The sequence below is a fragment of the Canis lupus genome, chromosome 24 (assembly GCF_003254725.2).
Source record: "Canis lupus dingo isolate Sandy chromosome 24, ASM325472v2, whole genome shotgun sequence".
NCBI classification, from domain to species: Eukaryota; Metazoa; Chordata; class Mammalia; order Carnivora; family Canidae; genus Canis; species Canis lupus.
Window position 1 is genome coordinate 11,897,915 of NC_064266.1, and position 26,244 is coordinate 11,924,158.

General features: G+C 41.7%; 2 protein-coding genes across 2 annotated transcripts in view; both read right to left on the reverse strand.

Annotated features, from left to right (window-relative positions):
- The window catches only part of LOC112673591 (SLX4 interacting protein), a 183,808-nt gene that overhangs the window by 56,548 nt on the left and 101,016 nt on the right, over positions 1 to 26,244 (reverse strand). Inside the window, 2 exon segments of the mRNA XM_035705383.2 lie at positions 8,209 to 8,329; positions 12,348 to 12,437. Coding sequence (XP_035561276.2) covers positions 8,209 to 8,329; positions 12,348 to 12,437 — 211 coding nt within the window.
- Positions 18,487 to 20,852, reverse strand: LOC112648195 (RNA-binding protein EWS). The gene has a single exon (XM_035718655.2). The coding sequence runs from the start codon at positions 20,775 to 20,777 to the stop codon at positions 18,810 to 18,812; it is 1,968 nt and encodes a 655-aa protein (XP_035574548.2). The 5' UTR covers positions 20,778 to 20,852; the 3' UTR covers positions 18,487 to 18,809.

The following is a 26,244-nucleotide window of genomic DNA, read 5'->3' on the forward strand; positions in this document are numbered from 1 at the left end:
CCCAGGCACCCCTGGAAATCAAAGAATCATTCTGGGCATGTCAAAAAGTTCATTCAAGCTTCTGCACCCTGTAATTCTTACTACTAAGAAATAAACACAAACACTTGTGCATATGTTTGCATGTTTGTTTGACCTATGTAAGTGACCTGAAAGGGTGACAGCTTGAGTGATCAGCTTACTAACAGATTTTTATCTGCTAAAAATCTGTTCCGGGTTATTCAATGGTTCTGCCCAATATGATAGTATCAGCCAGAAGTGAAGGAGTGCAATGATATAACCTCACTTGGGGTGGAGAAAAGACATCTGTCCAGTGAGCAGAATGTTGAGAGATATACTTTGGGTTCATTTGGCCTGTAAGGAAAGATAGCCTGATGTGTGTGTGCGTGTGTCTGTGCGCGTGTGCATTTATTCATTCATTCATTGGCAGGATCTCAGACCAACTGGTGACGAGGACATTTTAGGAAAAGTTAAGTGGAGTGTGTGTGTGAAAATATCTCTATCTTATGTGAATGTTCTCCAAAAACCTCCATTAAGAAATTCGTGCAATGACCTGGATAAAATGACCTGCCCTGTGGATGCTGGCCAGCCTCTTTCCCCAGATGTCAGATTACCTGCTCAAATGGCTCATGAGGCATGTGGCCATGTTGGCAAGGATGAGTATTATGCTTGGGCTCAATGGCATGGACTTAACCTCACCAACACTGAGCCTTGCCAAATGCAAAATCTGCCAAAGCAGCAATTAATTTGAGTCTCCCTACCAATTCTCATATTGCAAGTAGATGGGCCAGCAGTCAGCAATGGTGGGTAGATTATTATATTAGACATCTTTCATCACAGAGAAAACAATATCTTCACTGAAATGGACCCTTATTCAGAATTTGGGTGTATTTTCTATGCCTGCCATGTTTCTGCTGGACCTACTGAAGGCCTCATTCACCATTACCATATTACTCCTGACCAAGAAACTCTTTTTAGAAATACACTGGTACATCATAAAATGCAAAGGTCCTACCAAGCAATCAAGCAAGGATCAAATGTGGCTGGCCTTACAGGGTGGTTGAAGGGCCTACTGAAAATTCAGTTGTGATGCAAACTGCAAGGCAGGACCTTGTGGGGCTGGGTTAAAGTCCTACAAGACATATTACATGCTGTGACCAGCAGAACAATATGTGTTCCCTTGGCAAGAATTCCTGGAACCAGGGAGTGGAAGTGGGAAGTGACCACCTCAGCAAAAGTTTGCTTTCTATCCTCATGACTGTGCTTCATGAGTATTCAAAGGAAAACTGGAATGAAGGGGTAACAATGACCCAGGCAGAAATTTAAAAGTGTCGCATACTACTTTAGGTTTTTTTATGCCACTAGACAAACAGACCAAAAGGGGAGTAGAAATGCTGGCCCATGATGACACAACAGAGGCAAGTGGATAAAACACAGGGATTATGACAGGCTCTATCTAGGGATACATTTCCAGTGCTAAAAATTCATGAGAACTGTGGACAGCCTCATAAAGGCAGGATCATTGTAGGCTCAAATCTCTCTGGAATGGAGGTTTGGATCACCTTGCCAGGCAAAGAATCCTGATCAGCTGAGTTACTAGCTGAGGGCAAAGACAATATGACACAAATGTTAAGAGGAGAGAAGATATAAATACCAACTATTTATTTTAAAAGTTAGAATGGTGGCATCCTCCTGCACTCTCTTCCTTCATATATTAAGTTTTTTTGGCTGTTTCCCTACATTTTCTTTAAGGTATGTTGTCAAGAGTTAACTTCATAATTTAGTCAATGGGTTAACAAACAAGGGCTGTGAATGAATGTCATTCAGGAAGCCTAGGCTTGGAGCTAGGGTATGAGACTTTGGGTTCCCTCCCTCTCCCTCTCTCCTTCTCTCAGAGGAGATGCTGAGCTTATTTCCTCTGGCTTTGGGAGAGCTGTCATTAGGCAGAAGTCTGTTGTTGTTTGGAAGTTTGTGGAAGAAGGCAGCCAAGAAAAAAACTTGAGAGGATATTTTGTAACTTGTGTCCACCCACCAAAACTTCTGACCATCCTCCTTGCAAAGTTTTGGCAACTTCCCACGTTTTAACATCCCACTTTACCAAGGTAAAGGCCAAACATTCTGTCCTCCCTGGCCCACCTGCAACTAGGGTACAGCCATGGGATCTAGTTTTGCCTTGCTCTAGGCTCAGAAGGAGCAGCATGGTGCTCAGCACCAGAGGCTGACCCCTGGTCCTGAGCATAGCAGACTGCAGCTGAAACAGCACATGTACCAAAGCTGTCCCCATCTGTGGCTGAGGTTATGCTGTGTCCTCCCAAAGGTAGATCCTGTGAGCTATCTATTATCTTTACAGACTCTGCTAAAGAGCCAGATCCATTCTGATAGTCTCAAGCAGAAATGAAATTAAAATAAAGGATATTAGACAACTAAGGCTCCTGACCACAGAAGGTTTTAAGCTGGAGACTATCACAGTTGTTTTCGAAAGGCCACTTTGACAGAAGAGGTGTGGATAAGTTGGAAGGAAAATCAAGGAAGGAAAATAAGAAGGCTGTGGCAGTAATTCAAATGTTGATTAAGAAGGCTGTGATCAAGGAAGGGACACTAGGAAAGAGAAAATATTAGGAAGAAAAAGGCAAACAACCCAGTACAAAGATGAGCAACAGCTGTAAACAGGCAGTTTAGTCAACAAGCACATAAAAAAGTGAAAGATAAAAATCAGAGAGCAGACTATCTCCTTTTTTGATTTTTGGCCTGTCAGACTGGGAAAAATTAAAAACACTGATAACACCTAGTTTTGGCAAGGTTAATGAAACAGAATTGGCAGAAATTGACAGTTAAGCCTTTTTTTAAAGATTTATTTATTTATTTGAGGTGGGGGAGAGCACGCACATGCATGGGGGATGGGAGTACAGAGGCAGAGGGATAGAGAATTCAAGCAGACTCCACGCCAAGCCTGTGAAGCTCATTGCAGGGCTCAATCTTACAACCCTGAGATCATGACCTGAGCTGAAACCAAGAGTTGGACACATAACCGACTGAGCCACTGAAGTGCCCCATGACTTACAACACTAATTTTTACTGAATCTATTGAAATAACACCTCAGGTGACTTAAAAAAGATGAAACTATCAGCAAATGTCTGTGTTATGCTGTTCATTTAGTTGGTGAATACTCTGCGTTCCTTTATATTGTAAAATCAAGGAAATGGCCTCAAAACCATTTACGCAATTTTTTTTCATAAAGAAAACCAGAAAACTGGCATGAAAAATATTTTTATCTGAATAATCAACAAAGTTACCAGCTCAGAGACTTCACCTCAGCCAGCATTATGTTCTATGTATCTGTACTGTGATGAGGTATATTATTTGTTATGTGGATCTAGAAATGGAAAAAAGGTGAGAAACTCATGTAAATAAGAGAAGATATCTACTTTACACAAAAGCATAAATTACTCACATTCATCCAAACCACCAATATAGTATGTGGACTCTATTTTCAGGGAACATGAGACACAGAACTGGATACCGAGGAGGAAATAGCAAGGCCTTACGGTTAGTGGCTTTGAAATTGCTTTTGAAAAGGACATTTCAGTAAGATTATGGGGAACAGCTGAGAACAGGCAGATTAAATGTAGAGCGATGTCTTTGGCTCTGAGGCAATACTAAAAACATGTACTCAGTTTCCATTTTTATTGATGTTGTTAATGAACAATATAAGGCGATAGATAGTACATTACAGTATGTGTCCACTGTTCCTACAGGTGAGCACATCCTAGAGCAAGATGGACCTCTTTGTGGAAGGAGGCAGTTATATGATTTGGAGAAGAAAAGAAGAGGCCCTGTGGGGGGGGGGGGGGGGCGGCAAAGAATCAGTCTTTGCCAACTAAGAGGTGGGAAAAAAGCAGGTATACAATTATAACATAATGTGACAACTGTATTAAAAGTGTGAAGTGCCAGAAGAAGAGAAACCGAGGGAGACTTTGGAGAAGTAATATTTGAGTTGGGTCTCAAAAGTTAAATAGGAGTTTTCCAGACAAAGGTGAACTGTGTAAATATTAAGGCAGAGGTATAAAGAATGCAGGCTTGGCTTGTGGGGAGGCAGGAAAGTAAGTAGCGGGAGGAGACAAGGCAGGATGGGGATGTTAGGGCAGGCCTTGACCTTACTAGGAAGAGGAAAGATAGTACCCTGTATGTAATTTATTACCTGTATAAACATTTATTAAGTACTTACTACAAAGCAGGAAATGTCCTCCAAGCTGAAGACACAATGGTAATAAGAGGCAGAACCTGTCTTCAGGTGGCTTATATGTTTGTGGAGAGACAGATATTAATTGAATGGTGTTCACGATGCTTGTGGGCCTATAACAAGGAGATCTGTCCCCAGGTAGGCTTCCCTAAAGAGTGATTTTGAGCAGAGAGCAGAAGGAACACAGGGAAAGGGGAGACCAGGGCTCCAACATGGGCAGAGGCCCCATGAGCAGAAGAATGGAGCTTTGAAAGAAAGCAATTAAACTGCCATCAGTGGAGTAAGAAAGAAGGAAAAAGTGGGACAAGTGGAGGCTGGAGAGGCTGCTACTCGAAGGATCCTGGCTTGTACCTGGAAGCCTTGGGGAAGTAGTGGGGAAGTGGTTCACAAGATTAGACCTGTGATTTTATTTTATTTTATTCATTTATTCTTGAGAGATACAGAGAGAGAGAGAGAGAGAGAGAGAGAGAGGCAGAGACACAGGCAGAGGAAAAAGCAGGCTCCATGCAGGGAGCCCAATGTGGGGAACGTGATCCTGGAATCACACCCTGAGCCAAAGGCAGATGCTCAACAGCTGAGCAACTCAGGCATCCCCAGACCTGTGATATTAAGGGATGACACTAACTGAAGTATAAACAGCAGGAGAGGCACTGGCCAGAGCAGATGCAAGGAAGCCAGCCAGGGAGCTGCTGTGAGTGCCCATGCCCAGGCATGCAGGGGAGGCTGGAGCAGGGATGTTGGTGGCAGAAGAGGAGGGGACTAGTTAAGGTATGAACATCAAAAGACATGGTCAATTAAAGGTTAACTGTGATCAGAAGTAGGCAGGAAAGAGAGTGCTTTTATACCAAGTTGACTTTCAAGGAGGAATACTTAGCACAGCTTTTCTTCCTAAAGAGTGAATAATGCAATGGTTCATTAGTATCACCCTGTCTACCTCTAGCAGTCGATTACACTATTTATCTCATTACAGAGAAGCCTAGCATTCATCCCCACAAGTGACTGATCACTGAAGGCTCCATGAGGCAAATACAGGCTTCTCCTAGTTTGTGTTTGGGCAGCTAAATAAACCAAGTCAAAGGCAAATGACAAACTCAGAAAGGACACTTAAAACCTATAAAACATACAAAGCATTCATATTCTTAAGAAGCTCTTACAAACAAATAAAAATATGAACATTAAAACTAAAAATATTACAGAGAAGTTGCTATGTGCAAGCATGTATATATCATCAGGATATGCACTGTAGCATTGTTTACCACAGTGAAAATATTAGATGCAAACTAAATGTTCTACCAATAAATCAGAGTATGGATATTTAATGGAATACTACACAGTCACTAAAAGTAGTGACAGGAACCCTGAATGGCCAAGACAATTTGAAAAACATTAAGAAGGTTCGAAGACTCACATCTCCTAATTTCAAAACTTATTATGAACCTATGGTAAGCAAAACAGTATGGTACTGGCATAAAGACAGACATATGGAACAATAAATAGATCAGAATAGAGAGCCTAGAAATAAACCCTCACATTTATACATACATACATACTTACTTACTTACTTACTTACTTACTTACTTACTTATTTATTTATTTATTTATTTATTTATTTATTTATTTATTTATTTAATGTATTTATTTGACAGAGAGAGAAAGCACAAGCAGGGGGAATAGTAGGCAAAGGGAGAGGGAGAAGCAGATTCCCCACTGAGCAGGGAGCCTGCCACAGAGCTCGATCCCAGGACTCTGGGATCATGACTTGAGCCAAAAGCAGTTGCTTACCCGAATGAACCACCTAGACACCCCCAACCCTCACATTTATGATTAAAGACTTTTAATAAGGGAGCCAAGACCATTCAATGGGAGAAAGGACAGACTTTACCAACAAATGGTGCTGGAACAACTAAATATCCATATGCAAAAGAATGAAGTTGGACCCTTTCCTTGAAATTAGGATATATCAAATACCTAATTAAAAGGAGCTAAATCTATAAAACTCTTAAAAGCTTCATGACATTGGATTCAGTAATGATTTCTTAGATATAGCATCAAGTACAGGCAGCAAAATAATAGATGAATTGGCTACATCAAAACATAAAACGTTTGCACATCAAAGGACACTACTGAGAGTAAAAAGGCAACACACAATGGGAAAATATTTTCAGGTCAAATACTTGATAAGGAATTAATATCCAGAATATGTAAAAGAACTCTTACAACTCAAAAACAAAAAACAAATAATAAAAAATGAGCCAAGGACATAGACATTTCTCCAAAGAAGAAACACAAATGGCCAGTAAGCATATGAAAAAATGGCCAAAAATCACTACAAATGAGGGAAACACAAACTGAAATCACAGTAAGATACCACTTCACAACTTAACATAGCTACTATCAAAACAACAGAAAATAAGTATTGACAAGATTATGGAGAAACTGGGATCCATTCTTGGTGAGAATGTAAAATGGAATAGTCACTGGAAAACAGGATAGCACATTCTTCGAAAAAAAATAATTAAAATAAATATAACTGGTAATTACCAAATGATGCAGCAATTCCATTTCTAAGTATACACCTAAAGAACTGAAAGCAGGGACTCAAAAAAAAGCAGGGAAATGGAATATTTAGTACTTTTCACTCTGCAATAGAGGAAGCCAGGGGGAAGGCTAATTGAGAATCAGTACTCCCATGCCACCTGCATATCAGAAATGGAAGTTTGAGACCCTTCTCTGTTCCTTCTCCTTTGTACCAGTTAGAAATTGAGACCAGCCAAGTCTGCTGAGGTACAAAGGATACAAGCTCCTCTGGATTTTCTCAAGATTTGTCCTACAACTAATCGAAATACCAAAAAGCATCATCTAATATAATATTGTTTGGACTGAAAAATCCATTTGTTTGAAGCTTTCGGTTTGGGTTAAATTAATCTGTCGACCCACTTATCAGCTGTGCCCAGGTGAACACTGTAGATTAAGTATGGCTTCAAAGGGGTTACTTAACACAATTCTTCTTCTAAGGGGGTGCTGTATTAGCATTACCCAGTTTACGCCATCCAGTCCTGTACACTGAGGATTAAAATGAGGTTGACCTTATCTGTACCACAAAGAGTATTTATGAGACACTGATTTAAAGTTAAAAGAAAATTAAAATCACAACAATGACAGAGTATAAAGAACAGCAGGCTGGGAGTCAGAAGAGCTGTGTCTGGAGTCCAGTTCTGCCACTTGTCACCCAGGTATGCTTTTCTTCAACAGGTCACTGAATCTGTGTATCCGGCACTGGGCTATGTAGGGAAGAGTGGGGCGTGTGGGATAAGACGGCAAATAAACAAGATCATCTCTGTCCTCAAAAAGATGATCTTTGATTTAGGTGAGCTCTTAATCTTGTAGCTCCTCAACATTATCACCTACAACTCAGACATCACCATTCTCAAAGTGTTGTTAGGAAATCGGGTGGGATAGTTCGACCTCAGTGCCCTTCTATTTGGGGCCAGATAACACCTTGCTGTGGGGGCTTTTCTGTGCATTGTAGGATATTTAGTGGCATCCTTGGCTTCTACTCTCTAGATGCCAGTAGTTACCAGGATGACAACCAAATGTCCCCTGAGGCACAATCACCCCCAGTTGAGATCCTCTGAAATATGGTGACATATATGAAAGCATTTAAAAAAGCATAGAACCCCAAATCAAGTCAGTATTAATGTAAATCAATTTGTAAGACTACTTGTTAAAAAAAAAAATCCTTTAAAGTATTCACAAGTTTCCTTAGGAATGTTTTATTTTCTATCTTTATATATTTTGCCTCCCATTAAAAGCCCTCCAGGGCTTTTTTGTTAATTTTCTCTACCCAAACAAAGCATCTTCATTAGAACTTGTTTTTAATGTATCACTGTACTAATATGACAAAGTCCAACAAAACTGCCATCTCCACCAAGCAGAAATTTTACCCAAAATCAAAGTACTCTGTGCCTACCTTTTAAGGTCAAGGGACTGGATCTTGTGAATTCTGTATTTGATGGCCTGTGTTGTTTACGAACTTCCAAGTACTCATTAACTCTTGAATCGATGGTTTCTTTTAACAGTAAACAGAGTTCCTAAAGTAAATTTAAAAATGAGATATATTCTCTATGTAATGCAATGCAAAAAGAGTCAACATCGTGCATATTAAAAAGTCAACACTAAACATTTCAATTTGTTTGCTTTTTTACTTAGCTGTGAAAGCTGAAAAGAATGCTATCTGTGTTCCAGGGTAACATCCCACACGTAAGTTTGCTACTGAGCTTTGTTCAAAAATCATGACGTTGGCTTACTCTGTGAACTGAGAAATTCATTTAATTTCCCTCTGCCTCAGTTTCACATTTCTAAAAGAAAGACAAAAACAGTGAAGTGCCCTGTGTGGCCATGCAAGACTGAGGATGGCAGTGGACGGTTGTTATGTGGGAGTACCAGGTACGGTGCTATTAGCTCTTCCAATTTGTTCAAGAGGAGCCAGCCACAGTGATTTCTATGTGAATATTTCCCATTTTTCAAACTTGGTTTAAATCTTTTTTATCCTAAACACTACTATTCCTTAGTTTCTGGCCTCAGATTTAGAAATCTATTGAAAAAGGAACAGCACTAAGTGATGGGCTGGAAAGAACTGGGAATCAGTAATGTGATTTTCTTCCATGTTCTTGCTGACCATACTCTATATGCCCATTTCCTTTTGTAAAAACTGCACTATATCTGCCAATTAATGGTGAAAATAATTTAACTTCTCATATTTCTCTAAAGTAGATTAATATTTATTAGACAACAGAAACAGATGGTTTTAATTCAACATCAACATACCACATCACTAGCAAATTTCTGGAGCTATTGTTTGATGAATCAGTGTTACTTATGAAAAGAAAAACAAAACTCTCAAAGTCCACCACACAACAGGAAAGAAACTGTCCATCAGAGACATGTAGCCAAGGTAGGGAAAGGAAAAAACATGGCACACCAATTGAAATTCCTTAGCTTAGATTAAGAACTGGTGTGTAAGGACTGGTCATTCTGGTCCGAGTCCCAGACTGCAGAAGGCTCAGAGTTGCCAAGGTCAACTCAAACCTGTTTCACTGGTTTATTCAATACCATCTCAGGTTGATCTCTTAGAATCTTCATAAATTAAAACAAGAGCAAAATTTTAAGCAGCTCTGAGGGACAATGATAGCTAAATTTCTCTTTTATTGCAAATACGTACACTCTTTGGCAGCACCAAAAATACCTGATTTAATTCACAAATGCGATCTTCTACATAAAATGTAAACACTGGTCTCTTCTCTCTTGCTCTCATTTTGCAGCCCAAAGATGCAGTGCCTTGTGGACTACAGAGATATCCATTTACAGTTGAGCGTTTTGGCATTGTTCACACAACAGAAAGGCAGCTTTGCCTCATACTGTTGTTTTAACAAAGAATTTTGCTTCACATGCAGGGTTCAACTATGACTGAGCTAGAAAATATGTGAAAGACATACATGGAAACAAAGATTGTTAAAATTTGGCTATAAATACCCTATAAGGCTAGAACTAAAAATAGTATGACAAAAATAAAACAAAGGCCCATACAACACAAACTTTCTCCCTATAGTTACGGGGCTTTCCTTCCATGAGTCAGGTTTGACGAATGGAAGGTAGACCATGGGTGATGTGGTCAAGATACCCTAGTAACTGACCACAGCACACTTAGCAAAGCATTCTTTTCAGAACCAGAGCAGTGCAAGAAAAGACAAATTCCCAGTTATAGTGGAGAGGCAGATAAGAAGACCAAGCTGAATCAATGAGCAAAAAGACATAGATATATATGGTATTTCTAGGCTAATGGGGCTCACACTTGCTTCCTCAAGTTTACAAATGAAACAGTTCAAGTTTGTCTGTTTGGGTACAAAGACTACTCGTGCTGGACTCAAAATAAACCTGGGTTTAATACATGCAATTAGTTCCTTTTTCTGAAAAGGAACTGGACATTCTTGAGACTTTCACTATATAAAGTGATGGCTAAAATGTAATCAAATTGATTGCTCATGAAATCCCACTCATGAAAAGATCTAATATTAAAAAAATATGAAAGCACTGAAACACTGAATACAGACTAGAGTCATATCCTTTCCTTGACTAACTTTTTTCCTCTCTCTCTCTCTCTCTCTCAGAGCAATTTTAATGTCAGTGAACAAACTTTAAAGGAACAATTTGAAGTATAAGCAGCAAACCATCTGCTTTTGCTTTGAGAGGGAAGCTTGGCTCGCTGGCATAACCTGCCCTCTTGCAGCTAACACTGCAGCCAAGCTCTGCAGGTCCAATCGTGCACTGAGCACCTTTGCTAAGTCATGCCTTGCTGCTGGGACGTAGTACTAGGTGGAGCAGCAATAGCTATGTGTGGCACCCTGGAAAAATCTAGCTTCATGCTTTGGCTAGGAGGTGAATCACATATTCCTAGCCTTATTTTAAAGCCTTCCAAATCGACTGACTCTTGGCAAAACTGACTACATACCAACAAGAAAGGGCTAAGGCTGAGGTGGTGAAGTTGGGAGAGAACAGAGAAGAAGGTGGGCCCAAAACAGTGGATTCCAGAATGCTGTTCCTGTCAGTCAAGTCAGAAGACTTTTGGGGTGAGGTCCCCACAGGTGAGCATTAGTCACTTTGGGGAAACCAAGTATTGGTAAGCCAAAGCTGGAATTCCCTGGAGTCGAGTTGTACTAGGAGAGGCTGGCTTACCAAATAATAAGTCCTGAGGAGGAAAATCCATTTATTAACCTGAACAACAAATCCCATTACACCAAATCTTGTGCCTGCCTTCCCCTAGCTGTAGGCCACCAGATATCCTCTACATACTGCCTAACCATGTCATGATTATATTATTACTTTGTGACTGAAAATGTATTCCTTATAAATTTTCTTTGAGGGAGTTTTTTGTTTCCAATAATCTTCAAAAGTTAACTGAAAACAGTCACCACAGTAATGGTGGGGTTTTTTTCCTTTGTTTTGTTGCTACTATCACTAAATTCTTCTCCATACACTACCTTTCCATAAAACTTAACTTTATTTCTAACACTAAAAAGCTATTGTGATGAGAATCATGGAGGATACAAAGTGCTATAATACTCTGAAAATTCTGTGAAAGACAGTGCCTTGCTATGGTTCTCCCTGCTCTCTAGTACAAGGACATGCAGAAGGAAGCAGAACACGTGAGGAGAGCCAGATGCACTCTCCAGCCTTCTGGCACAGCAGCACTGGGGTGGGATCACGGAAACTGAGGGCTAGGAGTGACTCAGAGGCTGATGGTCCAACTCCTTCATCTGCAGATGAGGAGACTGAGGCCCAGGGAGGTCAAACACCATGTTCCCAGTCACATGACCATCCAGCTGTCTGCTTCCCAGATGGACCACAGTCCAAAAGAGGTACACTCAAAGACTCATGTTAATAAAAGTAGAGTAGGCGACAAAAGTGTGGACGATGAGAATTTAAGAATTAAATAAGAATTTGACTTCAGGGATCCCTGGGTGGCGCAGCGGTTTGGCGCCTGCCTTTGGCCCAGGGCGCGATCCTGGAGACCCGGGATCGAATCCCACATCGGGCTCCCGGTGCATGGAGCCTGCTTCTCCCTCTGCCTGTGTCTCTGCCTCTCTCTCTCTCTCTGTGACTATCATGAATAAATAAATAAAATCTTTAAAAAAAAAAAAAAAAAAAGAATTTGACTTCAAAGTGTGAAAGATTAGCTTTGCATTCACCCCATGCCTGTTTCAGGGGCTCAGTCTGTCCTTTACAACTGGTTAGATTAAAATCCCTGCTTGCCTAGAACCCCCACGTTAATGTCTTCTTCTGTTTTAACTATAAAGAGCCCATTCCCCAACAACAAAGTGGTAGAAAATGTCTGATTTAAATAAATAATATAGTTTATGAAATATATAGATGTGTCACTTTCTCAGGGAAAAAAAAAGTGGATGTCTGTGATCAGGAATATAACAACTGTTTCCTGAAGGTTAAATATCATTCAATATTTTTTGCTCACTAATGAAAATGAAAGCTGGAAAGAGTTAATATTTCTTCGAGCAGCAGCCACTTGCATTTAAAAAGTGAAAAGGTTTGTGATACCTCTTTCTTATGTTCAGAAAACCAGCTGGTATCTCTGTTTGAACCTTGAGGCAATACGTGAAGATCCACCAGGACAGCAAAATTCCCACACTAAAAAGACATTAATGGCAGAGTTAGCTCACACCCAGCAAACAATGAAAGAAAATCTCACAAATTCCTATGTGGTTGCTCATGATGAAATGGCAACAAAGTTCCCTAGTGGACAGAAAACTTCATATGGGGCAGGGCTACAGGTCATAAGCCTACTAGTTTTTGCAAGTTTAATATTTACAGTAGAAAAGCTAAGGAGAAATATAATTTTCACCATGATAGTAAAGACAAAATATCTATCTCTGGGCCACACCTTTAAGGGGGATGTTCAAGACATTCAGTGACAGCTGGAAGACTATCAGACATTGAAAGAAGTTAAATGGGTCAGTCCTGGGTAGGCTCCAGAAAAGAAGGGTTCCATGGATAGTCAGGGGAATTCTTTCTTCTAGGTAGGCAACAACAGATATAAGCTACTGCATTTTTAGACAGACAAAAGGAATGGCTGTGACAGCACATCTTAGAATAGAAATGGAAGTGAGGACAAATGAAAAAGAAACAAGGAGAGGAAGCTAGATGCTAAATTACAGTTAACAAAACTAGTAACTTGGTTTCATTAAAATATGCTATAAAGTTGTACAAATCTTGCTTCCTGCCCCTGTACAACAGGGTAGCCAATAACCATGTGTGGCTACTAAGCACATGGAATGTGGCTACTATGATTGAGAAGCTGAATTTTAAACTGCATTTAACTTTAATTTAATTTAAACAGTATGTGACACAGCCACTCTGTGGCACAACTATAGATCCTGTAAAATGTGGTAGCCTTATAAATCCTCACACCTTATGAGTAAAGTAATTTCTGAAGATATATAAATAACTGGATGGGCTAACTCAGAAAGGAATAGAAGACCAAGACTGCAGGTTGGGGATGATCCCAGAGGCCCAAAGGGTCAGTGACAGCCTATAGGAAAATGTCACTTCTGTACCTCTCTGGCTAAATAGTTTTTTTTTTCTTTAAGATTCTGTGCTATATTTCAATGATGAAAGGAAAGTAGTTTCAACTAATGATCTGAGAATACCAAATATAAATATGGAAAGAAAATAAAACATGACATTTATATCACACCATACACAAAAATTAATTTGAGATGGATGAGAGACCTACACATAAAAACCAAAGCTATCTTGCCAAACTTAGGGTAGAAAAACTTTCTTAGGACCCAGAAAGCACCAAAGACAGCCCAAAAAAATTTTTTAATTGAACTGTCAAAATTTAAAACTTTTGCTCATTAAAAGACACCATTAATAAAATCGATATGTATGTCACATGCTAAGAGAAAATATTCATAAATTCATTTATCTGATATAAAGGACTAGCATCCAAAATAAAGAATTCCTACCAGTTGATATTAAAAAAACAAACAACCCAAGCTTGAATAGATACTTCACAAGATAAACAGCCAGTAACACATGAAAAAGTATTCAACATCAGTCACTGGGCAAATGCAAATTAAAACCACCAACTATACATACCTACCAGAATGACTAAAATAAAAAAGACTGACACACCAATGTTGGTAAGGATGTGGAGCAACCCAAACTTTTATACATTGCTAGTGGAAATGCAAAATGGTTTGACCACTTTGGCAAATGGTCAGTTTCCTACAGTTAAACACACAATTTAATTTACTAAGCCAACAATGCCACCTTCCGTATTTACCAAGAGAGATAAAACATATGAACAGAAAGACTTGTATGCAAATGTTTGTAGAAGTTTTATTCATAACAGCTAAGACAGAAGACAACCTAAATCTATCAACAGGAGAATAAACAAAGTGTGGTACATTGATTCAGTGGAATGCTCCTCACAAAACTACTCATACACTCAACAGGGACTAATTTCCACCTTATGTTGAGCAAAAGAAGCCAGGCTAAAAGAATACATGTTGTATGATTCCACTTATTTCACGTTCTAGAACAGCAAAACTAAATCTGTGATCAAAGCAATCAGACAGCGATTACTTAGGGAGGAACTGATTAAGAACAGGGACAGAGGAACTCTGTGTGGTGATGGGAATGTTCTGTATCTTGGTGGGGTATATGCTGAAGATCAGTTCACTTCAGTGTATATAAATTATACATCACTAATAAATAATTTTTAAAGGCTGTGTTTGTGTAAAAGCACATGTATATTTACTGACATATATAAAATGTATTGTGTCTCTGAAAATGTATGGGTATTTTGGGGAAGACCAAAGTGAAGTTCACTAGGTAAAAAAATCATGAAATATGATGAAAGAGAGTTTCCTATAATGTCAAACAGTACAATGTGACCTACTGAAGTGCAGTATACTGTGTTATAATCAGTACTTTATTTTAAAGAGAATCAAAAGTAGTTATTTGAATAGAATAAAAAATATCAATGTGTCACATTGTAAGGTCAAGTCTTGTTTTGTGAAACTTATACATGAGTATAATGAGTTATGATGAAAAGCCTATTTCTTACTGTGGACTTGAAGTCAAAACTGTTTGAAAATTATACTCAAGCATACAGTTATTTTATGCTTCTTCACAATGCTAATAACAGATTTAACCTTTAAGGAGTATGCTGCCACCAGGTGGAGGTCATATGCCACAACTACATGATCTTAGCCGGGGTTATTAACCTTTTGTGTGCCATGGATCTCTTTGGGCAGCTGTGCAGTTGATGAAATCTGCTCAGAATGTTTAAAAATGTATGAAACACAATGCGCAGGACTAAAGATAAAACCAACTTGACTGAAGTACAATTATCGAAATTAAAAAAATTTTTGCGTGTGATTTAGTAATGGATGTACTCGTTTATTAAGGCACTGGCTCTTCTTACACAGTGGTAGATCTAATAACTACCATAATTTCAAAGTAGTGGTAAGCACAGATGATATCTTCAGATATGTGCCACAATTATAATATGAAAAGAGCTATAATTCTAAAGGTGACATATACTGTAAATACCACTGTGTTTTAAATACTTAACTTATGGGGCACCTAGGTGGCACTCGAGTCTTGGTCATGGTCTCAGGGTCATGAGATCACCTCCCTGGTTGGGCTCCATGCTCAGCATGGAGTCTGCCTGAGATTCTCTCTCTCCCTCTCCTGTACCCCCAGCTCCTGCATGCTGCACACTCTCTCTAAAGTAAATATATCTTTAAAATAAATAAACACTTATAATAAAAAAAATTGATTAGAATTTGGTTTAAATAAAGATGTAATCTTTGTTCTAATCCAAGCTCACTGATCCTCTGAATTCTATCCCAGACCTGTGGAGGCTCCACAGATGGCAGAACAAGAGCCTCTCAAAGCAATGGGAGCAAAGCTTTACACACATCCTACTGAGTTCCCTACAAGTGTTTCATCTTGACTCCTCAAACCAAGTTCTCTACTATTCCTTCTTCATTAGCAAAAATATCTTTTAAAATAGTTTTTTTTAAGTGATACTTGAACATTCTGAATTGATACTATATAATAGCTTTCTAAAGAATTAAATAGCAATTTGATATTTTCTCATCATTTCGTAACTTTGATCACAAATAACCTAGTGTAAGTTTGATTATAAACAGACTGATTAGAATGTCTTTTCTTTTCCTTTTTTTTTTTTTTTTTAATAAACCATGGAATCTTACTCTGGTGTTCAAACTTTCCTGGGATTTCAGCCAGACTCTGCCACCGGGCACGCGTGCAGTGCCCTCCCCCACCCCCTGCCGCCCAGCAGCGTTCTCCTTTTGCAGCCAGCAGTTCTGAATTATCCAGCAAGAGCTCTCTCAAACTCCCACACTAAGCACAAGTATTTTGCCTTTCAAAAGTTCCCTGCTCTCAAAGCTTTGTTGCTTAGCTCCTATGAGTGAAGAGACATAGGGGCTCTTAACTGCTGCCAGAAGCATAGCCTTCACTTTCCTTAATTAGGAGGAGGTCATTTCATCTCTCAACAGATAAACTCTCCAGCTCTCTTCAGAAAGGAGGAACACGCTAACCATCACTTCTTTCTTAGGCCAGAGCTGCTCATTTTAGACAGGCCAAGTTATATCTTTAGTAGACCAAAGGTTACTAGAAAAAGCTTTGCATCCATGCCCTGGGTTGTGAGTCAACAGACCAGGGTCTGATCCACCATCTAGCTCCCTCCACCCAGAGATTTCAGCCAAAAGCCTGGGAGTCAACTCTTACTCCTCCTTTTCCCTAACCCTCCACCATTAGTCATCAAGTTTTGTCGATTTTACTTCTAAAAGAGCTAAACACACCCCCATCTCTTATTCTGCAGCTCATATCACCTCCCACTTGGAATATGACGGCTACTTCTCCTTGTGTCTCATGAACTTTCAATGCCCCTATCAGAGCAATTTCTAACATACGGACTGTTTCTGCCCTCCGCTTTTTTTTTTAGGATTTTATTTATTTATTCATGGGAGACACAGAGGAAGAGAGGCAAAGACATAGACAGAGGGAGAAGGAGGCTCCCTATAGGGAGCCCGATGCGGGCTCGATCCCAGGACCCTGGGATCACAACCTGAGCCAAAGACAGATGTTCAACCACTGAACCACTCAGGTGCCCCTCAGCCCTCTGCTTCTAATGCACCTCAATGCTCCTGTGTTTAGTGAATTTTTATGCGTTCTCGAACCCTAGCAAGGGCATGGACATCCCTGTGGAGCTTTTCTGAACAGTCTGTCACTTCCTTCTCTGGATCAGGCATATGTTACACACCCTTATTTATTCCTGCACTAATGGCTGGTATATGTATGGGTAGCCCCTGCTAGGTTTTTAGCTCCTTGGTACAGACAGACAAGGTCCCAATCTCATTCGACTCTACACTGCAGCAATTAACACAGGACCAGCTCACAATAAGTGCTTAATATTGTGTGTATTTGTGTGTGTGTGTAGATAGTTTTAATCTTCAGCGTGACCATCCTGGCCTTGCCCTCCAGCATCCGGGCCACCACTGCTTTGAATAATCTTTCTCAAGGAGAAGGAAACAAGGCAAATGCTTAACATTTAATAGAAGGAAGAAAGGAATGAATGAAAAAGACAAGATAAATTGGGCTCTGAATTTTGGGCAAACCACAGCCTTATGTACAAAGGGAGGGCACTGAGCCTATGTCGGGGACAAGGTGTATGACTTCTCAGCTCAGTCCTGAGGAAGAAGGCAAGAGGTAGAGAAAGAAAAACAAATGGCATCCACACAGGGAAAAAGGCCTGAATAGATTGGCATGCTCTGGGGATGAAAAAAAGAGTCTAATAAGCAGAAACAGAGCAATGTTGGCAGATGAGGCCAACAGGGCAGGTCAAGGGGGAACCAGAAGACCTGTAGGCTGCAGAGCTCTCTCAGGTAGGTGTGGCACACATGAGCTGGCAGGGAGAAATCATGGAACCATGAAGAATGGGTTTAGAGCCACCCCAAAAGCCCAACTAAGAGACAATGGACGTTGATGGGTGAAGATTTGAGAGAAACTCAAGAGAAAGAAGATGTGGTTGGGTGTAGGAGGAGGAAGAACAAAGATGATGTCCTACGCACGTGAGTAGTTTCAACCATGCCCGTGGGTCTGTCCACAGGCAGCTTGTCCAGATGGATCTGCTCTGTCACTGGCATTTTATACTCACCTGTAATCAAGGATTTAAGGCAAGCTGGGTTAACAAGGCAAAGATTAAAAATAGAGGAAATAAGAAAAACAAAGGTCGAAACATAAAATGAAGCCGATGGTAGTAGGTCTGCACAAAATTCCCACCACTGTCAGAGGTCTCTGCAATACTTGGCTCTGAGTTTGCTAGTTTCCAATGTCAAAAAACAAAAGCCAGAGTCCAAAAGATGAGAATGAATCAGTACTGAGGATAAGTCAATATTCCTTTTTTTTTTTTTTTAATTTTATTTATTTATTTATTTATGATAGAGAGAGAGAGAGAGGCACAGACACAGGCAGAGGGAGAAGCAGGCTCCATGCACCGGGAGCCCGATGTGGGATTCGATCCCGGGTCTCCAGGATCGTGCCCTGGGCCAAAGGCAGGCGCCAAACCGCTGCGCCACCCAGGGATCCCAATATTCCTTTTTTTTTTTGACTGTTTATAAACATTTGGAATTTTATTAAAAAAAAAAAATCACAACCATGAACATTGTTACAGTTAGAGGCCCTCTTGGTTCTCCACAATGATACTGAGCATGCTCACAAGGGGTTCCCATTGTTTAGTCTTTAAACAACCATCTTTAAAAGAAGGAAAAAAAAACTCGGCACACTACCATTTAACTTGTTTTAATGTTTCTTCACAAATGGTGAAAAATACTAAAGTACAGACAAGGAATAATCATAATGTTGTGGCCAACATTATAAATATGGAATTATAAATTTAAAACATTTTCTGGTTTAAAAAATAAATCTGGTAGTCAATGCAACTCTGCGGGGTCTCTGCATCTAGCAGGGCTGGTCTCTGCGCTCCTGACGGTGCTCGCCTTTATCCATTTTTCCAGGTCCTCCACGCCCGCCTCTTCTTCCTCCCATCTGTTCCATCAAAGGTCCAGGGGGCCCACAAGGACCGCCTCGTTTTCCTCCGCCAAAGCCACCTCGGTCCATGCCCCGGCCACCACAGAAGCCCCCTCTGTCTCCACCGCGGCCACCTCTGAACATCCCACCGGGACCACCGCGGTCCATGAGGCCACCTCTTCCTCCCCGCATGCCACTAGGGCCGCCTCTGCCACGGTCACCGCCCGGGGGCGGGAAGGGTGGTGGAAGGAAGCCTTCAGGCTTCGGGGCCTTACACTGGTTGCATTCTGTTCTCCAGGCGAAGTTCTGGTTTCCACACCCCGGATTGGGGCACTGCCAGTCCCCAGCTCGGTGCTGGACGTTTCCTTCTCCAGATGGGTTCCCTCGGGAACCCCGGGGTCCTCTAGGGGGAAAGCCACCTCTGTCTCCTCCACGGCCTCCCATGCGACCCATGGGGCCCCCAGGACCTCCTGGGCCCCCTGGACCTCCACGGAGTGGCGGTGGCATCCCTCTGCCCTCACGGGGAGGCATACCACCCCGCATGCTGTTCATTGGAGGTTTCTTCCGAGCAAGAGAAACCTTAACTTTGCTTCCTTGAAAATCTTTCCCATCAAACCACTCCACAGCAGCCTTGGCAGTTGGTGGGTCTTCATAGGATACTGTAGCATCACCTTTGGGCTTTCCTGTTTCCTTGTCCAAGTAGATATGGATCATGGGTTGTCCGGTTCTCTTGTTCATCTTAACAACTCCACACTGCTTAAAGAAGTCAGCCAGATCATCTAGAGTCACATTGTCATTTAAGCCTTGCACATAAATTGCACTGTTGTCAGAGTCTTCATCTGGATCTACAGGTGGGCCTAGATCAAGATCTGGTCCTTCATCCATGGGTCCACCAGGCTTATTGAAGCCACCTTGCTCTCCAGCACCCATTCCACCGCGTCCTCCTCCCCGCCCACCTCTGCTCATGCCTCCACGATCAAATCCCCCTCTTCCCCTGCCCTGGTTATCAGGGCCACTCATGCTCTGGTTCTCTCCTGGTCCGGAAAATCCTCCAGACTCCTGCCCATAAACACCCATGCTACTGGGGTGGTCCTGTCGGAATGAACTCTGCTGCCCGTAGCTGCTGCTCTGTTGGCTATATTGACTTGGATCCTGGCTGTAGGATCCAGTTTGGGGGGGATAACTAGTGGGCGGCTGCTGCCCATAGCTGCTTTGTTGACCATAGCTACTCTGCTGTCCATAGCTGCTCGGCTGCCCATAGGTATTCTGCTGAGAGTAACTGCTCTGATCATAACTAGTCGGCTGTGTAGAGGAGTAGCCGGTAGGAGGATAAGATGGTGGTACTGTAACTGGCTGCATGGGGTAGCTCCCAGGTACCTGGGGATAACTGTAGTTACTATGTCCATATCCTAGGCTGGGCTGGTTGTAACCCCCTGTGCTAGATTGAGGTTGACTAGTCTCAGCGGGTTTGTTACCATCCTGTGGTCTTGCAGGTGCGGTGGCTGCTGGCTGCTGCCCATAGGCTGGGTAAGCAGGCTGAGTGCCATATGCAGACTGAGCTGCATAGGAGGCCTGGGTGGTAGTGACCGTAGCAGTGGTGGTATCATAAGCACCAGTGCGATACCCCTGGACAGGCTGACTGTATGCCTGGGGGGCAGTTGGAGTAGTATAACCAGCAGGAGGCTGTCCATAAGAAGTTGCATAGGCGGTCTGCCCATAGGTCGCAGTGGTCTGAGCCTGGGTACAGCTGACATCAGTGGGCTGTCCATAGGTTCCATAACTCTGCTGCCCATATGCTTGGGTGGTCTGTGCATATCCTTGAGTTGGTTGGGCGGTGTATACACTGTAGCCCTGCTGGGCTGCAGCTTGGCTGTAGATACTGTAATCCATGGACGCCATTTTCTCTCCTTCCCTCTCGTTCTCTCAACGTCCGTCTCCCTCTCGCTTTCCCTCTCGATAAGTCAATATTCCTAAATATTACATCTAGAAAGACATTTCTTTTGAATGTTTTCATGAGAAAACAAAAACAAAAAAACATGGTAATTCTCTTCTTGGAGTATCAACTTTACTAAAAGGTTTTAAGGAACATATTAAATATTTTCATATCAAAATAAAGTGCCTGTATGTTACAACATGAAATTTAAAAGTCATGTGGTTTTTAAAGAAAAAGCATAGTTTACAGAGTACCTATGTTCTAAGCATTGGGTTAATAAGCTTTACCGATAGTATTCAATTTAATCCTCACTACTAGCCTATAAAAGAACACAACTGTTACTCACATTTTATAGGTAAGGAAGAGGAATCTGAGAAAGTAAGGACTAGTTCCAATATTATACAGTCAGTTAAGTGACAGACCCAGGAATCAAATCCAAATCTGACTCTAAAAGCCCACTGCCATGCATTACTTTGAATAAAACATCCTCTCTGCAGAAGGCCACTGAGAACTTTCTTCCAGAAGCCATGTGGAGGCACAGTTAAGGCTGCCTAGCCTGAAACCCACCCCACTATAGCTATTCCCTCTAGGGTGGGCACTGATAGCCGTATCTATCCATTACTGCCAGGGGACTGAACCAAGGATTCCAAGCAGAGTCACTCAGCTCCCTTCCCTAAGCAGAATGACTCACTCTGTGCTAGAAGAGCACTAAAAGTTCAGATGCTGAAGTTGCCAAAGTGGGATGCCATCTTAGGATAAGAGGGCAATGTAATGGCAAGAGCCGCATTGCAGAAGGACTGGGGTGGGAGGGCCGGTTAGGGAGAAGGCAGGAGCAAAAAGAGAAGGGAAAGAATGCAGCAGAGCACTAGGGCAATAAATCATACTGAAGGTGAGGCAGTGGGGAGGGAGGGCAGGAACAATGGTCCCTGGACAGTAACAATCCTTACCCAGAGTTAAAGCAGAAGAAAAGTCAGCACAAATCTTTTGTTGATTTAACCCCCTTGGCCTGCTCCTTATTACAATACTCGCCCAAGGAATCCAAGCTTGGAGTTTACATTCAAGAAAAGCAAGCAGCGTACCTTTAGAATGGCATATACAATAAACCAGCAGGCAGGTAAGGGGAGGAGAGAATAAAGAGCCTTTCCATTGGGATATACTGTATCCTTAATCTAACTGGGAAAACTTAAGCATGAACAAATGGGCAATAATAACAGTTAAGATTCATTGAGCATAGAGTTTATGCCAGATACTGTGTGAAGCCCTGTCTGTACATTATTGCATCTGATTCTCATGACCCCAGAGAGTCATAAATGATTACCAGTCAGTGTTCTGGAAACACTGAGAAACTTAAGAGCTCTACTCTCTTTTACTTTTAGAAGATCCCTGGTGATCACGGCTAGGTTTTGTTTGGTGTGGTGCCTTGCCAACCTGGCAATCCTTGTCAGGCCAGGTAGAAGGAACACTATGATCTTAGTAACAGAATTAGGCACAGCCTGAATTCAAGAACACAGCACACAGAGAAGGCCTGAAGAAAGCCCTCTGATGACAAACAGAAGGGCCTAGTGCAGGAAATCCAAGATCACGAATCTCTTCTGATGAAGTCCCAGTTTCGGAGGGGTGAACTACCTCCCTTCTCGAGGTGTCAGTTTCCCTGTGTGTAAAATGAAGGGCCACAACTAAGATCTCCTTCAAGGTGCCTTCCGCTTTAAGATCCCACCTCCTGGTTGTATTTCCGTTTACAACCATTGTTTGGATTCTATTTGCACACATGTGCCCTGATGTATAGATTATGAAAGAGCCATGCTGAGTCTGGTGCATTGTCTCATCCTGCATCAGTTCACTATGGGCCACACAAGCGCAATAGGAAAAATCCTAGCAACCAATGAGTCTTTCCCCTGAGCATTCTCTGACATCCTTCAGGCAGGAATAAGCTCCTGTTTGCTGCCACAGCACTTTATTCATGATTCCGCTGTGGAATCACCACAGGCTGTAAACATATGGCTGCATACATCCACTTCCCATGGGCTGCCTTCTGTTCCCCTTGGGTGGTCACTGCCCCAAACTGGGCCTGGCACGGAAAGAACAGTGGAGAGTGTTAAATGAATTTGAAAAAAATACATCAATGATAAAAATTACTTTAAGTGTCTGCTTTATTCTCTGCCTAGGAGGGATTACCTCTCTCTTAACTGCACCCTGTCTTCAGAATAAGAAACACCAGAGAATCAATCTTACGGTTTACAACTAAGGTTGCCTCATTTATGAACATAATATTGTCACCCCAGAAAACAGGCAGTGATGCCCAGTCCTCCGTGCCATGCAATTATTTTACCACCTTCCAATCAGGCAGAACGATCTGCAAAACCCTGGTTGACCGTGTGAATTCAAACCCATTAAAGGGTTTGTGTGGGGGCTTCCTTGGTTGCTAATAGATGACTAGCCCTTTGAGCTCAAGTTTTACGGGCTGAAAGGGATGCAGGGGAGGAGGTGACCTGTCTCAAGTGAAAAGGAATCAGAAGAGGAGGGAGTTTCTCTCTCCTGATTGGTGTCTGTTATGGGGCCTCTGGCTACAGATCAGGGATGTATACTTTACCAGTCACTTGTTTGTTTTTCTTAACAGATTTACTGTTACAGTTGGGGAAGAAGCAAGTCAAAAAAGAATGAGAAAGAACACAGAAAAGCAGAGCTAATGGATTTGATGACAAGGAGGGAAAAACAATAAGGGACTGATAAGACAATTTATCTTTCGTAAATTGTCTCTGGTCCCCTCCTAAGAAAGAGTTGGGGGTTTTGGCTTAGAGTGCTCAGAAAGTGGCTCACAGTCTTTCTGGGTGAAATTTGGGAATGGAAGTAAAGCTCTGCTGGGAATAAAGCAAAGGGTAATTAAGGTGGTATATATTATAAAACGATGCTTAAATTGGACATACGCCATTGGCACCTTTAGGTAGCATTCGAGGCTAAATCACAGACTCAAACCCACCATCACAGGAAGAATACAGTTAGCAAAAAGCCCTCAGCCACTCCTTTGGAATGGTAAGGACTGACTTCACTTCTTTAGACACTTTCCCTGATGATTTTCCAGAACTTATTCTTTCAAAAGTAACCAGGAGGCAATGTATTCCTCAGAGGACTGGCCTGAGGTGTGTACGAAGCCTGTGCAGAAACGAGGAGCACAATGACTGGGGCCAGGACAGACCTGACTTTAAATCCCTGCCCTGAATCTCAATTCTCCCAGGCCAGGGGAAGTTCCAGCAATGCAATGGGGACAGCAATGAGAAAGACCTTATGGCGGTGTCTGAACATGAAATGTGGGCATGCAGGTGCAAAGCTGTAGCACAGCGCCAGCCATACCAAGAGTTCAATGGGTTGTTTTGGGGTTTCCCCCCACTCCAAAGGTAGAATTTGCCTCAAATTCCAGGGCATATTCAATGAACTCTGAACTGGCAGTTCCATAAGATTTACAAACAGGGCACAGGTTTCCATCTATTCCTACTAAGAGCTAATAAATGCCTCATAATTCCTTCATTCGGTTTTATTTGGGCTACACACTGCTTCTTAGAAGAACAACAGATGGCTTGTATCATGGCAGATTACAAAGCAAAAGTATGAATTCTCCTCTCGCATATTTACGCAACAGAGAACATGAAATGAAAAGATAATCTGAAATAAATTATTATGCATTTGTCTATAGGGAACGTGCCTTGAAAGCACTGTAAGTGGCTAGAAAGACAAGCAAGTTCATAGTTAGCAACATTCAGGCCATCGGGAGTGTGTTCAGGACCAATTACTGCCAACCACTTAGCAATTCGAAAATGGAATTTGATAAACAATAGGGGTTTGGTCCCTACAAATTCCCCTCACAATTTTATTTAGCATATGTGTTATCAAGAAACTTTGGAATGTGAGTTTGATTTTGAACTTTCTAAAAATTAACATCTTAGAAAATACTTTTTTCATATCCCTGAAGAATCTTGATGTTCTTCTGTGTCAAGAAGAATAAAAGCAGTGTAGCCTCTGAGTTAAAAGAAACTTGAGACCAATTATAAATGAATCAGAATGAAAAAAAGAAGGAAAAAGAGAAACTCTGTAAATATTCCTCTACTGATCAATGCCCAGAATTCGTGGATTGTTCTAAAGGGTCATCAGTCCTGGAGGGAAATTCCTTGAAAGAGGAAGAGACATACAGGATAGGCAGCACAATTTTCCAACTTCCTTAGTGTGGGGGACAGTTTTTGATGATACTCTGGTGAATCTGAGTGACTTAGAGGAATTCTGTTTATTTGGTTAACTGTAAAATAATTTTAGGAATCCTTCACATCAGTATGTTTTCTCTGGAATCCTCTCATCTACTTTCAGATATAATAATAGGACTTGCCAGGTAAAGTTACAAGGCACTCTCTGTTCAATCTAGGTGCCATTTCATTTTTTGTGGAGTATAAATATCGTGCACATATTTGTTGATTGATATGTTGATAAAGGGGGCTAAGTTGCTCTTCTAAACTAGGTCCGAGTAAGCAGTGCTTCCAACGCCAACTTAAAGAGGCAAAGATAAGGCTACATGTAACCTTTACAGGAGGGCAAAAAAAAAAAATGCAAGTATAGGGCTGCAAACCAAAACACAACCTCAGGGTGAGGACTTCCTGAGGCCTATGACATACAAAAAGCTTCCACTTCAGCACGGCTGCAGGGTTACCAGAGTTTCAGAGACCCAACCAAGTCACATGAAAGCCTCATCTCTGCTGTTAGCCATACTTATTCTCCTGGTTCTGCCAGCTCAGGATAGGAATCTGTGTGCACAATGCTGAGGATATTTACCCACTGGAGCCTAGAAAGAGAGCCCGGGCTCTCAAAGTACTAGGAGCATCAGCACCTCCTGGAGCTGGGACGCCTGGGTGGCTCAGTAGAGCATCTGCCTTTGGCTTGGGGCGTGATCCCAGGATCCAGGATGGAGTCCCGCACTGGGTTCCTGCAGGGAGCCTGCTTCTCCCCCTCTCTCTCTCTAATGAATAAATAAAATCTTCAAAAAAAAAAAAAAAAAAAAAAAGAATCTCCTGGAGCTTGTCTGCTATACAAATTAAGACTTACCCAACTTTAGGGATACCTGCGTTTAACAAGTTTTCCAGGTGATTCTAGTACACAATCAAGTTTTAAGAACCACTGCTATAGGGCAGCCTGGGTGGCTCAGCGGTTTAGTGCTGCCTTCAGCCCAGGGCATGATCCTGGAGGCCCAGGATCAAGTCCCACATTGGGCTCCCTGCATGGAGCCTGCTTCTCCCTCTGCCTGTGTCTCTGCCTCTCTCTCTCTCTCTCTCTCTCTCTCTCTCTCTGTGTCTCTCATGAATAAGTAAAATCTTAAAAAAAAAAAAAAAAAAAAAAACCACTGCTATAGGCCATTGAGTCTTCTTGAAGATTACTTGTGGCATTCTCAGTACAATA